At 42.0% G+C, this 13,599-nt stretch overlaps 1 protein-coding gene across 1 annotated transcript; it reads right to left on the reverse strand.

The window, feature by feature from the left end:
* Nucleotides 1–1,080: 1,080 nt before the first annotated feature.
* Nucleotides 1,081–7,901, reverse strand: slc6a4b (solute carrier family 6 member 4b). Its single transcript, XM_063896833.1, has 13 exons — nt 7,670–7,901; nt 6,652–6,786; nt 6,086–6,305; nt 5,792–5,930; nt 5,547–5,681; nt 4,505–4,608; nt 3,400–3,527; nt 3,182–3,294; nt 2,646–2,777; nt 2,460–2,559; nt 2,225–2,325; nt 1,251–1,418; nt 1,081–1,161 (listed from the first exon to the last, which is right to left on the reverse strand). The coding sequence occupies exons 1-13, from the start codon at nt 7,899–7,901 to the stop codon at nt 1,081–1,083; spliced, it is 1,788 nt and encodes a 595-aa protein (XP_063752903.1).
* Nucleotides 7,902–13,599: the final 5,698 nt, after the last annotated feature.

Below are 13,599 nucleotides of genomic sequence, written 5' to 3' on the forward strand. Positions count from 1 at the left end.
CAGTGTAATATTTAGGCAGATTAAGGCAAAACAGGCTATCTGGAGTTAAATATAGGCATCAGATGGAGGTCAAAAAGTTCATTTTGGATTTGAAGAACCAACATACTTACAGTTGGACATATTGTGTTTTATATTATGATGATGTACTGTAACTACAGGCAGGACTTTTTTGGCAGAAAAATGAACTGATGAACTTTGTCTGAGTGCCTCACATATCTCCATTACAAAACAATATACCAGCACTGTATTACAGATCTACTTCATGAATATGAAAAACAGCATTGGCAAAACTCAAGGAAGGTCTGAAATTTACTGGTGAACTGATTTAGGTTTGGTCCCATCTTGTTTGTATGTGTTTAGACTAATTCCAACACAAACCACACACAATATCTGTTCAAATTACCACAAATAAACTCAGCAAAGTCTGTAACATTTGGTAAAACATCAGCCGACATACTTTCAGATTTGTTATCTATAAAATGAATAATAAGCCTAATAAATAAAGTTAATAATTATGTGAAAAAATGCAAAACTCTGCTGCCATGATTCTAGTGGAATAAGTCTGTATAAACCTCTGTTTTGATTGTTTCATCTTGCTTTTCACATACAGAAAATGTTGAACTTAACAAGAGAAACAGCCCCATGCAATAGAAATAGTTGGCTAAATGTTACATATAGAAATACTTGTTTTTATTTTCCTTGGGATATACCGTAGTTCTTGTGTGATAAAGATAGCATATTAAGAAGTAACCATTTAGTTGAATTATTCACTACCAACTCCCACAACCACACAAATGCAACACATGGCAAAATGTGAAGCTGTAGATCTGAATACACACAGACCATTCTGTAAGTTATGAGTATTGCTACCTCAGTTCCTCCTGGAATAACAAGTTTAGCAGCATTTATCATTTTACCGAGTGTTTATGTGCAGTGAAAGTTGTCATGTTGGATATCATCAGCAGGTAACAGTCACGTAGTCAGATAACCTTCAGGTCCAGTCATAAATAATACCTTTAAAATGTGTTTTTTGAATAGAAACTACAAGCAAGGAGTATTTTTCATAATGTGTTTTTCTTTCTACGGCACAGTGGCCATGTTGAGGCTGTCAGCGTGGATGTCAGGTAGGGTCCTCTCTGGTCTGAGACACACCGCCAACCTCTGTGGGAAAACCAGGCAGTTAGAAATTGAATATAAAGGAAATTTATACAACACTTCATTTTGTATTAATTTCTCTGTCATCCACTGACCTGTTTGAGAGATCCAGGGGTCCACACCAGCTTGTAGACCATGTAGATGGGGATCCACATGAAGGATGAGAAGCCCATGAAGTATCCCACCGTGATGCTCCAGTCTGGGTATGTATAGTCGAACAGCGTCAGGTGCGGCACCTTCAGCACGGAGCTCACTATAATATACTGGGAAGAGTTGGGACACAAGACATTTCCATATTTAGCATCTCTATATGGAAATACAACTTTCATAAATAAGAAAATATATTGAGAAAGGGTAATATATCTGTCACACTTTCATTCATAAAATATATGTATCTCTAGAGGAAGTCATGATAGTGTAATAATGCAAAATGTCAACAGGAAGATTGATTGATGCAAATAAGAGAGAAATATATTAGACTATATGTAGGGGAGGGAAATTTGACATTTACCTGGCATTTATGCAATTAAAATTGTGTTGGAAAAGTGTTGTGGAAGGAATTTCATATAGAGGAAGGTTTAATGTGCTAAAAGGGGGGTCAGCTGGTCTCTAAAGGCCATTGGTGGAGTCGTCCTGTGATCTTACACACAACTTTATGTATTGCACTACGTTCAATGTGTAAGTATGTTTTCACAGTTAGAATATCATGTACAAAAACCAGAACAATTGTGCCATTTAGGGAGACATTGTAAGAAGCAGGATCATCAGGTTATCAAAGTCAAATAAAGCCAGAAACCACGTAAAATGTAGAACACAGAATTATGTTAAAACATTCATTCTGATATTTAGTTATCCGGATAACGTACGTCTTTGAGACCTGCTTACTTCTTACCTGTCTTGTTGACCTACTTATTTGTAATGATGCACTTCTGCCTATTGGATGAGGCCTATTTGATGATACATTTAAAATGTCTACATGTTACTTATCTTGTGTTTAATATAAAACCATCAAAGTAAAATGTTAGCATTGTAGAGATTAAGCCCCAGTTCAGAGGATTTCATATCTTACCGCTAGAAATGCTGGACTGATGGCAACCCAGCAAACCTTCCAGAATAATCCTGGAGCTTTGCCCAGCATGGCTTGAACATCACTGCTAAATCTTTTGATACCTGAAAGCAACAAAAAACACGCAGCCGTTTGTTTTTCATATGCTAACAATGTATTTCAATATCAAGGGTCAACAATTTACATTGCAGATAAAAGAAACTGAACACAGGTCAGTTGATAATAACATTGTGTTTACCGTAGAACCAGGAAACTGCAATGGCCTCGAGGAAACCCACAGCTATAATGGAGCATCCCACTCCGAATTCCTCCAGCAGCTTCACCACATAGGCACCGCCCTGTCAAAATCATTATACACTTATTAATAAAACACAATTTATCCAAACAATAACCCAACCTTTAAAGTAAGAAAAAAGAAACGTACATATGTAAGGGTGCTTAGAGAGCCCAAAAAGCAGACAATAACCAAGCCCAGAACAAAAAGTTCCCGTCTGTGAGAGAAATGATCCGGGTATTCATCCAACACAGCAGTGATGATCGCCTCCAGCCCGCCGAACTGAAACACACAGTAACGTGTTGTTGTGAGAAAGTCTGAAATATATAGGGCTGTATTTTACTCTGAAAAAAACTGAAACATTGATTATAAATAAATGTATTATGTCAACAAATTTCACATAACTGTAGTAGGTTAGATGAAAGCAGTACTATTAAGTTGAACCTTACAACTTGATATTATTGCTTTCAACTAACCTAATACAGTATGCATCAACGTTTAACAAATCAAATGTTAAACATTGACTTAAATAAATATATTATGTAAACAGATAACCTATAATTGTATTAGGTTAGTTGAAAGCAATAATATTAGATAATACAATTATGTGGAACCTGCTGACGTAATAAATGTAATTAAAGTCACTGTCATTTCTTCAGTGTATGTCCACTGTTCACAGTTCGTACCGTGCTGTCCAGTCCCAACGTGATCATCATCACAAAAAAGATGATTGCAAAAAAGGTTGAGCCCATCATGTTTGCAATGGCCTCTGGGTACGTGATGAAGAGTAAACTTGGTCCTGAAAGCATGAACATATTGAATATACACAGTGTAAGGTTAGCGGTTGATTCATAATTGAGTCTTATCTTCACTTGGTTTTAGTAAATACAACTAATTCCCTGACCTTTATCCCTGGCCACATCCTCCACCTCCACCTGCCTCATCTCTGCCATGTAGCCGAGCACCGTGAAGATCACAAACCCCGACACGAAGCTCGTAAAACAGTTCACCAGACTGGTCACAATGGCGTCTCTGTGGGGAGAGAAATGTAATTATGTTAAACGGCACGCAACATTATAATCCATTTCTGAAATTCTTTTTTAAAACCTAATTTTTCATTTCTATCAGAGGCATTGCTCCAAAGTATCAGTGTCTGAGTGGAGAGCTGTTCAAAGCGTTGCCTTTGTTTAATGGGATGCTTTTCTATTCTGCGTATATCCGACATATGAAGATACTCCTAGCAACCATAAACATCTCACAACAAAACTAATGAGGAATACTCTACTGAAGGATGTGTGTTGAAGGTTCATTAAAGATGTAAAACAAGTGAAGATCAGTCGATGCTTTTAGAAGAGGACCGTCTTTTATCTCTTGACAGCCTCCACAGAATAAGTCACGGAGGGGTTTTGATAAATGAAAAAACATCCTTTTTCCTAATAAGAAATACATTGATTTCAACCAGGATGGGATATTTGTTAGGTACTTTGCAATTCACATGTACTTTTCTAATATCATAAAGAACACACGTTCATGCACGTAAAAATATATTTGTTCAAAACTCAAAATAGTCAGAATAAGTCATTCTCACACTGAGGTTCGACATTATATTCTAAGTTATGTGTTTAGAAAATGTCTGAGTCGACAGCATCCAGTTTCATTCAATGGAGCAATGGGGCATGTGAGGAAACACACATTGTGTTTCCTCACATGCCCCATTGCTCCATTAATCAGTCACACACACTATTAGTCATACCATACAGCTGATGGTGTTCTCCTGTGTACATCTTGGCATTTGTAGCTAACATGTAGTATTCATCACTCCGGGCCTCTATAACACCGTCTGGACCACACCGTCTTATTTAATGCATGAGCAATAAGTCACACAGCTCCTCTTGCAGATCCAACCGCCTATTGTGCACTGAAGTCATTAAACTCAATCCTCGAATTCAACAGGAGGTGTTAAAGCCACAAATGTAGGGTCACATGACTCAGTGTGTCGCAGCTCTTACCGATAGCAGTTATTTGAGAAAGGATTGTAGCTGGAGAGAGCCAGGAGCACCCCGAACCCGGGCCCTAGAGAAAAGAATATCTGAGCCGCGGCATCCACCCATACCTAGAAAAGACCAAAAGAAACATAATATTCTCTAAGAATACAAGTTGTAGGCATATAAAAGCTTAACAATACTCTCATTCTTACAGATTATAACCAGTTTGGGCCAGGTCATTACTTTCAGTGTTTTAATGTCACCCTCCAAATGAAATAACTATTTTTTAAATTTGTATTTTTGTGTTTTGATCCCTCAGTATAATTCACCAGGCAGAAGAGGTGTTGTTTCAGTAGTATAGAAATCTAGTTGCCACACAGCTGTATGCAGGGAGATCTGAAGAGCAGCACGCATTCGGCATTAAAAAGAAGAGAGCAGCGTTGTATATCGGTGAGTGAGACAGAAAGGGAGGCCTTTGTTAATGGGCAGAAAATCTAAACCAATTATGCATCTTATTATCCTGCTCTGTGGCTTATTTATGCATCTCATTAAGTCTCATCCATATTCCCTCCCAACCAAAGCACTCACACATGTTTAGCAAACAACCGGTGTGAGCCGGAGAGGAAACCGAGGACATTTCATAGAGTTACAATTGAAAATATAATAAATTCTTAAGGGAATAATGGGTAGAAATAGGTTGAGTTATATTGTAACTACTGCCTCCTATGCTTGGTCTTATTTTCACTACAGTAGTCCAGCAAGTTAAATACAGGAGGCTTTACAGTAACTCCCTCATATTCGCAGGACAGTAGAGAAATACATTTTAGTACCCAGAATTAAAGTCCTTTTGGGAGTTGAAACAGAAAATGCAATTTATTTTTGTTTTGCAATAACCAAACATTTGTACATTCTCTGAAAAAGTAAGTGTATTAACACTGACTGCTTTTCACCCAAAAAGACATCAAATCCAGCATGTCAGAAACAAAAAACCTGAATTAGTGAAATCTGTCCTTTTCTGACTGACTGACAGACTGACTGACTGACAGACTGACTCTGTACAACTCACACTGGTCTCCAGCAGCTTCCCCCACTGGGGTTTCAGGTAAAACACCACACCTCTCCAGGCTCCTGGCAGAGTGGCTCCCCGAATAAGCAGGATGAAAAGCACAATGTAGGGCAAGGTGGCCGTCACCCACACTACCTGGTGAGCAAGAAAGAGATAAATCAGTACAGCATAGAAAGTTGATTACAGTAGAGAAGATACATAATAACTTCTCCATTGTTCTGGTAATAAAGCAAACAATGTGTTACCTTCCCTGAAGTCTTTACGCCCTTCCAGAGGCTGAAGTATACGATGGTGAAAATTAGAAAAAGGCAGAGCATCAACTGCCAGCGAACACCCCCAACGTCTCTCAGCCCCGAAGACTTGTGGATCTCAAGAACATTCCTCCTGTCACGATGAAACACATGAATCATCACAGCTTCAGTATGCGAGACAACATTTCCCGTACATCATAAGCCGGCTCTATTTCTAGTATTTTTTGAGCATTACTGTAAAGCTATTTTTATATGTGGTTTCTGTAACTCACACTTACATGAACTTACGTGTAAAATTCCTCTGCGGGAGACCTGGAGGAATTCGTCCAGGTGACATTGTCCGTGCCAAAGTAGTTGGTGCAGTCAGGGGTGTTCCACACGTTGTCGCAGTTTGTCCAAGGCAAGATGGTGGAAAAAGAGTGGTAGAAGTAGAAGAGGGCCCAGGCGATGATGGTGTTGTAGTAGAAGGACACATACAGGGCGATGACACAAATGGCATATCCTATACCTGAAACAGAATCACTCACTGAGTCCTTTCGATGTTACATAACATCAAGATAGAATATTCTATTTAGAGCACATTTACACAGTACCTAGCTACGTTTACAAGCTTGATAAACACATTGATACATCAATGATTATAATGAAAACATATATAATTATGAAATGGGCCAATGTGCGTTGCCAGTACTTTTGTACTTTCACTTGAGTAATATTTTGAATACAGGAATTTTACTTGCTACACTTTGGTACTTTTACTTTAAGCACACAATCTGAGTACTTCTTCCACCTCTGTCTATCACAGGCTAACTATCAGATGATCTGTTGCTGAGCAGTGCAGTGTGAGGCCTTACCTTTGAAAATGGGACAGATGTGTTTCCATATGGATATGGCTCCGGTTCTGTGGAACTGGCCCAGTGCCAGCTCCATGTAGAAGAGCGGCACACCACCAAAGATGGCCATCAATATGTAGGGAATGAGGAAAGCACCTGCACAGAGACAAATAATGGTATTCATGACTTTATGTCTAATGTAATAAAGGCTGAACACAAAAAAAAGAGGCGAGGACTAAACAGGGCTGAACTTAAAAATGTAATAATGAAAAGTAGAATGCTGTTACCCTTAAGTCACTGTTTTAATGGTGGTCAACGTTCATTTTCAGCGAGGCCGGACAAAAATAAAAATCTTTTGACCACAACATACCATCAAGGCTATTTTAAAAACACTTATGTTGCACTGAAATATTATGAAAAAATGAATGTCTACATAATGTTGTTTTTCAGTTTTTAACAACAAATCCTGTTTTAACTGTCACAAGATTATTATTTTTATATGGAAAAAAATCGTAATGGCTTTTTTTTATATCTCATTTGCATCATTTGCATCAAAGGTATTATATAAATGAACATGCCCTGCCTTACAGGATGGCCGTTGTAACGCTGTCGACAATTAGTTGGTGATGCTAGAGTAAAGCACACAATTTTCTCAACAAAATACATATGTTTTACAAAAATCTATGCAGAAAAAAAATGATGAATAGAAAAAATTGGTTTCGTTTTTCTGTCAAAAAAACAAAGTTTGAGAGACTTTTGTTTGGTAAATAAGATTGATAAAAGAAAGAAGAAAGTTGATAATCTTTCGTGGTAAACGTGTTAAAACTTTTGAGTGATGTGAAGGCTGTATGTGCCCTTCAGCACCATGGACAGTTTCTCCTGACAAATGCGCAGCTTCAGCCTGATTTCTGAATAATTCAAAGTCATTTTGAGCACAAATTCTGAGTTTTAATCAGCTTGAAAAAGGAATGAAAGTGTATTTCAAGTTGCTCCTAACTTGTGAAGGAAAGGCCTGATTTAAAATATTCAAACCACTTACCGCCACCGTTTTGATAACATACATACGGAAATCTCCAAACATTTCCCAGGTCCACCGCAAAGCCAATGACAGACAAGAGGAAATCCATTTTTTTGCTCCATTTGTCCCTGGAGTCCGTCTGTGTGATGGCCGGCACCGGGATAGGGGCCGCGTTGTTGGAGGTGTAGCCGGGGTTAGGGGAGCCTGGGTGGGGCAGAGTGCCGGCCATGGCTGCTGGGTGCTGTTGGGGCATCGGACTGTGAAAAGTCAGTCAGAGGAGCAGCTCCACAGAGAGGGGGATGTTTCTCCTGTGGTGATGACAAGGAGCAGTGGGAGGAGTTGCTGGAGCTGCGGCGGACACTTGGGGATACCTGTTGGCGGGGAAAGATCACAGAGAAGCGGTGGTGTAAAGTAACCAAGTACATCTACTCAAGTACGATACTTACTTCAGTATTTCAATTTCCTGCCAATTTGTTCTTCCATACCACTAACATTAAGACGTTAATAGTGTACTTATACTCCACTACATGTGTTTAATTCATTTGTGTTACTTTACACATTTTGATTAATAATGTAAAAAAAGACTCCATACCTAAATAAGACTTTAGTTACACCTGGAGTAAATCGTCAAGCTACTCTGCAAAACACAAAGTAAATCAAATCTGCTGCACCTTTACCAGTTTTGATAAACAAATCAATGCATGAAATAATTATAATTGCATATTTTCCTCTATAATGTCCACCTCTGTTCTGGGGTTGGTTTAATGTTCATTTAATTCAATGAGGGTTTTATATCCCATGCTTTAAAAAAAAAAAAAATTCGTTAATCAATGTTGTTAAAACAAAGATGTGTGCTTAAGGGGGCGCCCCCCCGTCAATTTGGCGCCCTTGGCGGTCGCCTTGATGGCCTGTAGGAAGAACCGGCCCTGGTCTCAGGTAAGGGGCCAGACTAAGATTGGTTCAAAAAGACTCCATGAATAACACAATTGGAAGCGAGGATACCCGACCCGTAGGAAGCCCGGGGTCCCCTTCTGGAGCCAGTCCCAGAAGGAGGACTCGTCAGCGAGCGTCTGCCGGCCGGGCACAGCCCGAAAAAGCAACGTGGGCAACACCTCCGCTTCTCCGTCCCGCGGGCCCACCACCTACGGGAAACAACGATGGGGTCGGGTGCGCTGCCAGAAGGGTGGCAGTGAAAACAGAGGGTCTCGACGGACCAGACTCAGGTGACAGAAGTTGGCTTTGGGGACGTGGAATGTCACCTGTCTGGGGGGGAAGGAGCCGGAGCTTGTGCGGGAGGTGGAGCGTTACCAGTTGGATCTGGTGGGGCTCACCTCTACGCACAGCGTCGGCTCTGGAACCTTACTTCTTGATAGGGGTTGGACTCTATTCTTCTCCGGAGTTGCCCAAGGTGTGAGGCGCCGAGCGGGTGTGGGGATACTCACAAGCCCCCGGTTGAGTGCCGCTTTGTTGGAGTTTACCCCAGTGGACGAGAGGGTCGCCTCCCTACGCCTGCGGGTCATGGGGGGGAAAACTCTGACTGTTGTGTGTGCTTATGCACCAAACAGCAGTTCAGAGTATTCGGCCTTCTTGGAGAACCTGAAAGAAGTCCTGTATGGGGCTCCTGAAGGGGACTCCTTAGTCTTGCTGGGAGACTTCAACGCACACGTGGGCAATGATGGAGACACTTGGAGGGGCGTGATTGGGAGGAACGGCCCCCCTGATCTGAACCGGAGTGGTGGTTTGCTACTGGACTTCTGTGCTAGTCATGGATTGGCCATAACAAACACCATGTTCGAACATAAGGATGCTCATAAGTGTATGTGGTACCAGAGCACCCTAGGCAGAAGGTCCATGATCGATTTTGTTATCGTATCATCGGACCTGAGGCCGCATGTTTTGGACACTCGGGTCCATGAAGGGGGATCAATTCCAATCTCACGGGAGGAAGTCTCTGAGGTAGTTAAACAGCTCCACAGTGGCAAAGCCCCGGGGGTGGATGAGATCCGCCCAGAAATGGTGAAGGCTCTGGGTGTTGAGGGACTGTCATGGTTGACACGTCTCATCAACATTGCGTGGAAGTCGGAAACAGTACCGAAGGAGTGGCAGACCGGGGTGGTGGTTCCTCTCTTTAAAAAGGGGGATCAGAGGGTGTGTGCCAATTACAGAGGCATCACATTACTCAGCCTCCCCGGGAAAGTTTACTCTAAGGTGCTGGAAAGGAGGGTCCGGCCGATTGTCGAACCTCAGATTGAAGAGGAACAATGCGGTTTTCGTCCTGGTCATGGAACGACGGACCAGCTTTTCACTCTCGCAAGGATCCTGGAGGGGGCCTGGGAGTACGCTCATCCGGTCTACATGTGCTTTGTGGATTTGGAGAAGGCGTATGACCGGGTTCCCTGGGAGATACTGTGGGAGGTGCTGCGGGAGTATGGGGTGAGGGGGTCTCCGCTCAGGGCCATCCAATATCTGTACTCTCAAAGCGAGAGCTGTGTCCGGGTCCTCGGCAGCACGTCGGACCGATTTCCGGTGAGGGTTGGCCTCCGCCAGGGCTGCGCTTTGTCACCAATCCTGTTTGTGATATTCATGGACAGGATTTCGAGGCGTAGTCGTGGGGGAGGGGGTTTGCAGTTCAGTGGGCTAAGGATTGCACCACTGCTTTTTGCAGATGATGTGGTCCTAATGGCTTCATCGGTCTGTGACCTTCAGCACTCACTGGATCGGTTCGCGGCCGAGTGTGAAGCGGCTGGGATGAGGATCAGCACCTCCAAATCTGAGGCCATGGTTCTCAGCAGGAAACCGATGGATTGTCCACTCCAGGTAGGGAATGAAGCCTTACCCCAAGTGAAGGAGTTCAAGTATCTCGGGGTCTTGTTCTCGAGTGAGGGAACAATGGAGCGTGAGATGGGCCGGAGAATCGGAGCAGCGGGAGCGGTACTGCAGTCGCTTTGCCGCACCGTTGTGACGAAAAGAGAGCTGAGCCAGAAGGCAAAGCTCTCTGTCTACTGGGCCATCTTCGTTCCTACCCTCACCTATGGTCATGAAGGATGGGTCATGACCAAAAGTACGAGATCGCGGATACAAGCGGCCGAAATGGGATTTCTCCACAGGGTGGCTGGCATCTCCCTTAGGGATAAGGTGAGAAGTTCAGTCATCCGGGAGGGACTCGGAGTAGAACCGCTGCTCCTTCGCGTTGAAAGGAGCCAGTTGAGGTGGTTCGGTCACCTAGTGAGGATGCCACCTGGGCGCCTCCCTAGGGAGGTGTTCCAGGCACGTCCAGCTGGGAAGAGACCAAGGGGTAGACCTAGGACCAGGTGGAGGGATTATATCTCTTCGCTGGCCTGGGAGCGCCTTGGAATCCCCCAGTCAGAGCTGGTTGATGTGGCCAGGGAAAGGAAAGTTTGGGGCTCTCTGCTGGAGCTGTTACCTCCGCGACCCTGACGGAAAAGCGGGAGAAGATGGATGGATGGATGGATGGATGGATGGCATATTTTCCGTTTTAATGTTACTGTAAAAGCGTATCCTGATTACGTAATCCCGTTACATGTAATCCGTTGCAACTCAAGCCTGTGTGTGTTTTAACATCACAGTTTTTTCTCGATTTAATTCATCATTACTATATAAATAAAGCTAGTAATCTGGGCAAAATCACATTTAATGCAAATTTAACAGCAACAGGTTGTCGAGTGAAGTAAATGCTCATATTAATGGCAATCAAGGTTATCATCCTTTAATGATAAGGATGTGACATGCAGAGCTCAACATTGTCACATTAAGCTGAAAGCACCTTAATTGTTACAAATTACCAGCATGCACCATTGCCATATGGTTTAATGTCCTTTTCCATCTGAAATCTGGTATTTTGAGAATTCTGAAATTCCAACAATATATGAAAAACATTAATCAGCGCTCTTTTGAAGTTAAACTACTGTTTGTTTCCAAGCCTCTAGATGTTCAGCTAGAATTTCACAGAAAAATGATTAGCTTATGATAAAACACACGTTGCTCTATTTCAGCAACAGGTTGCCCAGCAAAGTAAGTATTCATGTTGAAGTAATTGTAGTGCTCTATATTCACACAATGACAGTAGTCCTTGTTTTAAAATGTTACACAGAGAGCTATAAAAAGCACCTTAAGTCATCTGATCTTGGATCATCAGTTTCAGTAATATAGTTTGGTGAAGACGGCTGAAGATAATCATTGCAACTTAACTTCACTCAGAAAAAACCTAATAAAAATACTTTGTAATCAAATCTACCGCTTTTAGCACCGAGCACTTTGAAAAGGCTGCTAACAGGACATTCAGAGTGTGGTAGAGAGTGCATTTAATGAAGTTACTTTGACACAGAGATGGGACAAGAGGGTTCCAACGGCATCATAAAATTGTGACTTACAGCCAAACTGTCTGCCCTGGTGTTACATGAATCATATCTGGATGTGTGACCTGAAGCTTGGAAATGATGAGATGCAGTTTCTAGGTTTTTTAATCTGTTCATTCAGTAATTTCCTGCAAAGATGTGCATCAAAAAGCAATTTCAACATGGATGGATATATGGATACAGGTAGGTAGATAGATAGATAGATAGATAGATAGATAGATAGATAGATAGATAGATAGATAGATAGATCTAGATAGACTTTTTCTACAGCTCAGATTGCTCCAGATTCAAAATGTCTTTTTGCTGCCAAGCTACTACAGGGAAAAATAAACAATCAGCTGAGGGGGAAATACTGTGGTTGCTCAGCCGAGGTGTGGCAGCCCCTGAGGGTCAAAAGCATAACAACAAACCATATAGCACTGGCCTTCTCCAACATACTATCCTGTCAATGTGCATTGGCACACATGGGCAGAAGAAAATCAGACTGACAGGAGCCTCTATCGCACGTCGAGTCTAATCACAAATGTGCATGTTTGCCCTCTCTGCTGATAGACAAACAGACATGGACATGACACAGCACTGTTGTTTCAGAAAAATGCAGGATGTTATTTTGTGTTTAACTGTTTTCTGCTGGTCACATTGCTTATCATTTTCCTCTCTGGTGTCCTCTGAGCACTTAAAGTGAACTATCCTTTACGCTGGAGTTTCTGATCCTCTGAGACAACATAAATTCTCAAAGTCAAGTATGTGATTCTGCAGATTACCTGCTTGGCTTAAATGCATGTGTTTGTTTTCAATGACTGTGTATTTACCAATGTGAGAATGTAAAGGCTAACTGTAGATGAGCTCTGGTGTGCATGCTTACTCGGGCAGAAGTCCTGGTGTGGTATTTAACAAGACATGCTATTACCTCACATCATCTAAAGCCGCTGCCGGTGAGTCATGTCAGCAAGGGGGAATCCTGGTTATAGAGTGTGCTTGTGAGAGAAATAGAGACCCAGTCCTCATAATGAAGCAGGAATAAAGCCCCTTTCTCACAGCCAAGAACACACAAACCACTGCTATGTATTTTAAATTATTATGTATATCCCAAAACACTCGTAGCTCTGAATATACTAGTTTTTCTTTTATGTTCAAGCTGGTATTCACATAAACAATGGTAAGATTGCAGGTCTGAACAGGTGATTCAGCGTCAGGATTTAGGATAATAGCACATGGACTCACATCTTGACATGTTTGACTCCACTGAGTCTGTCATCCTGTGTTATGCCTCCATGTTTTCAGCACCTGATCTACATGACAGCTCAGTCCTGCAGGCAGAACTGAAACTCCACACTCCGGTGCACTAAATGCTACACCCACTCCTCACACTGTGACTCAGATGGTGGTTTTCCTGAACAAGCTCTCACTCACACCAAAAACCCTCGAGTGTGAAATGTGTTGCTACATATGAAGACTGCATTCTCATTAAGATTAAAGCTGAGAATTGTATGTATTATTTCATCATTTGTGTTTTTTTCGGGGTTGTACGCTTAGAAAGAGACACAGTCGCCATCTTCTGGACAATAAGTGATA

The sequence above is a fragment of the Eleginops maclovinus genome, chromosome 12 (genome assembly GCF_036324505.1).
Source record: "Eleginops maclovinus isolate JMC-PN-2008 ecotype Puerto Natales chromosome 12, JC_Emac_rtc_rv5, whole genome shotgun sequence".
NCBI lineage: Eukaryota > Metazoa > Chordata > Actinopteri > Perciformes > Eleginopidae > Eleginops > Eleginops maclovinus.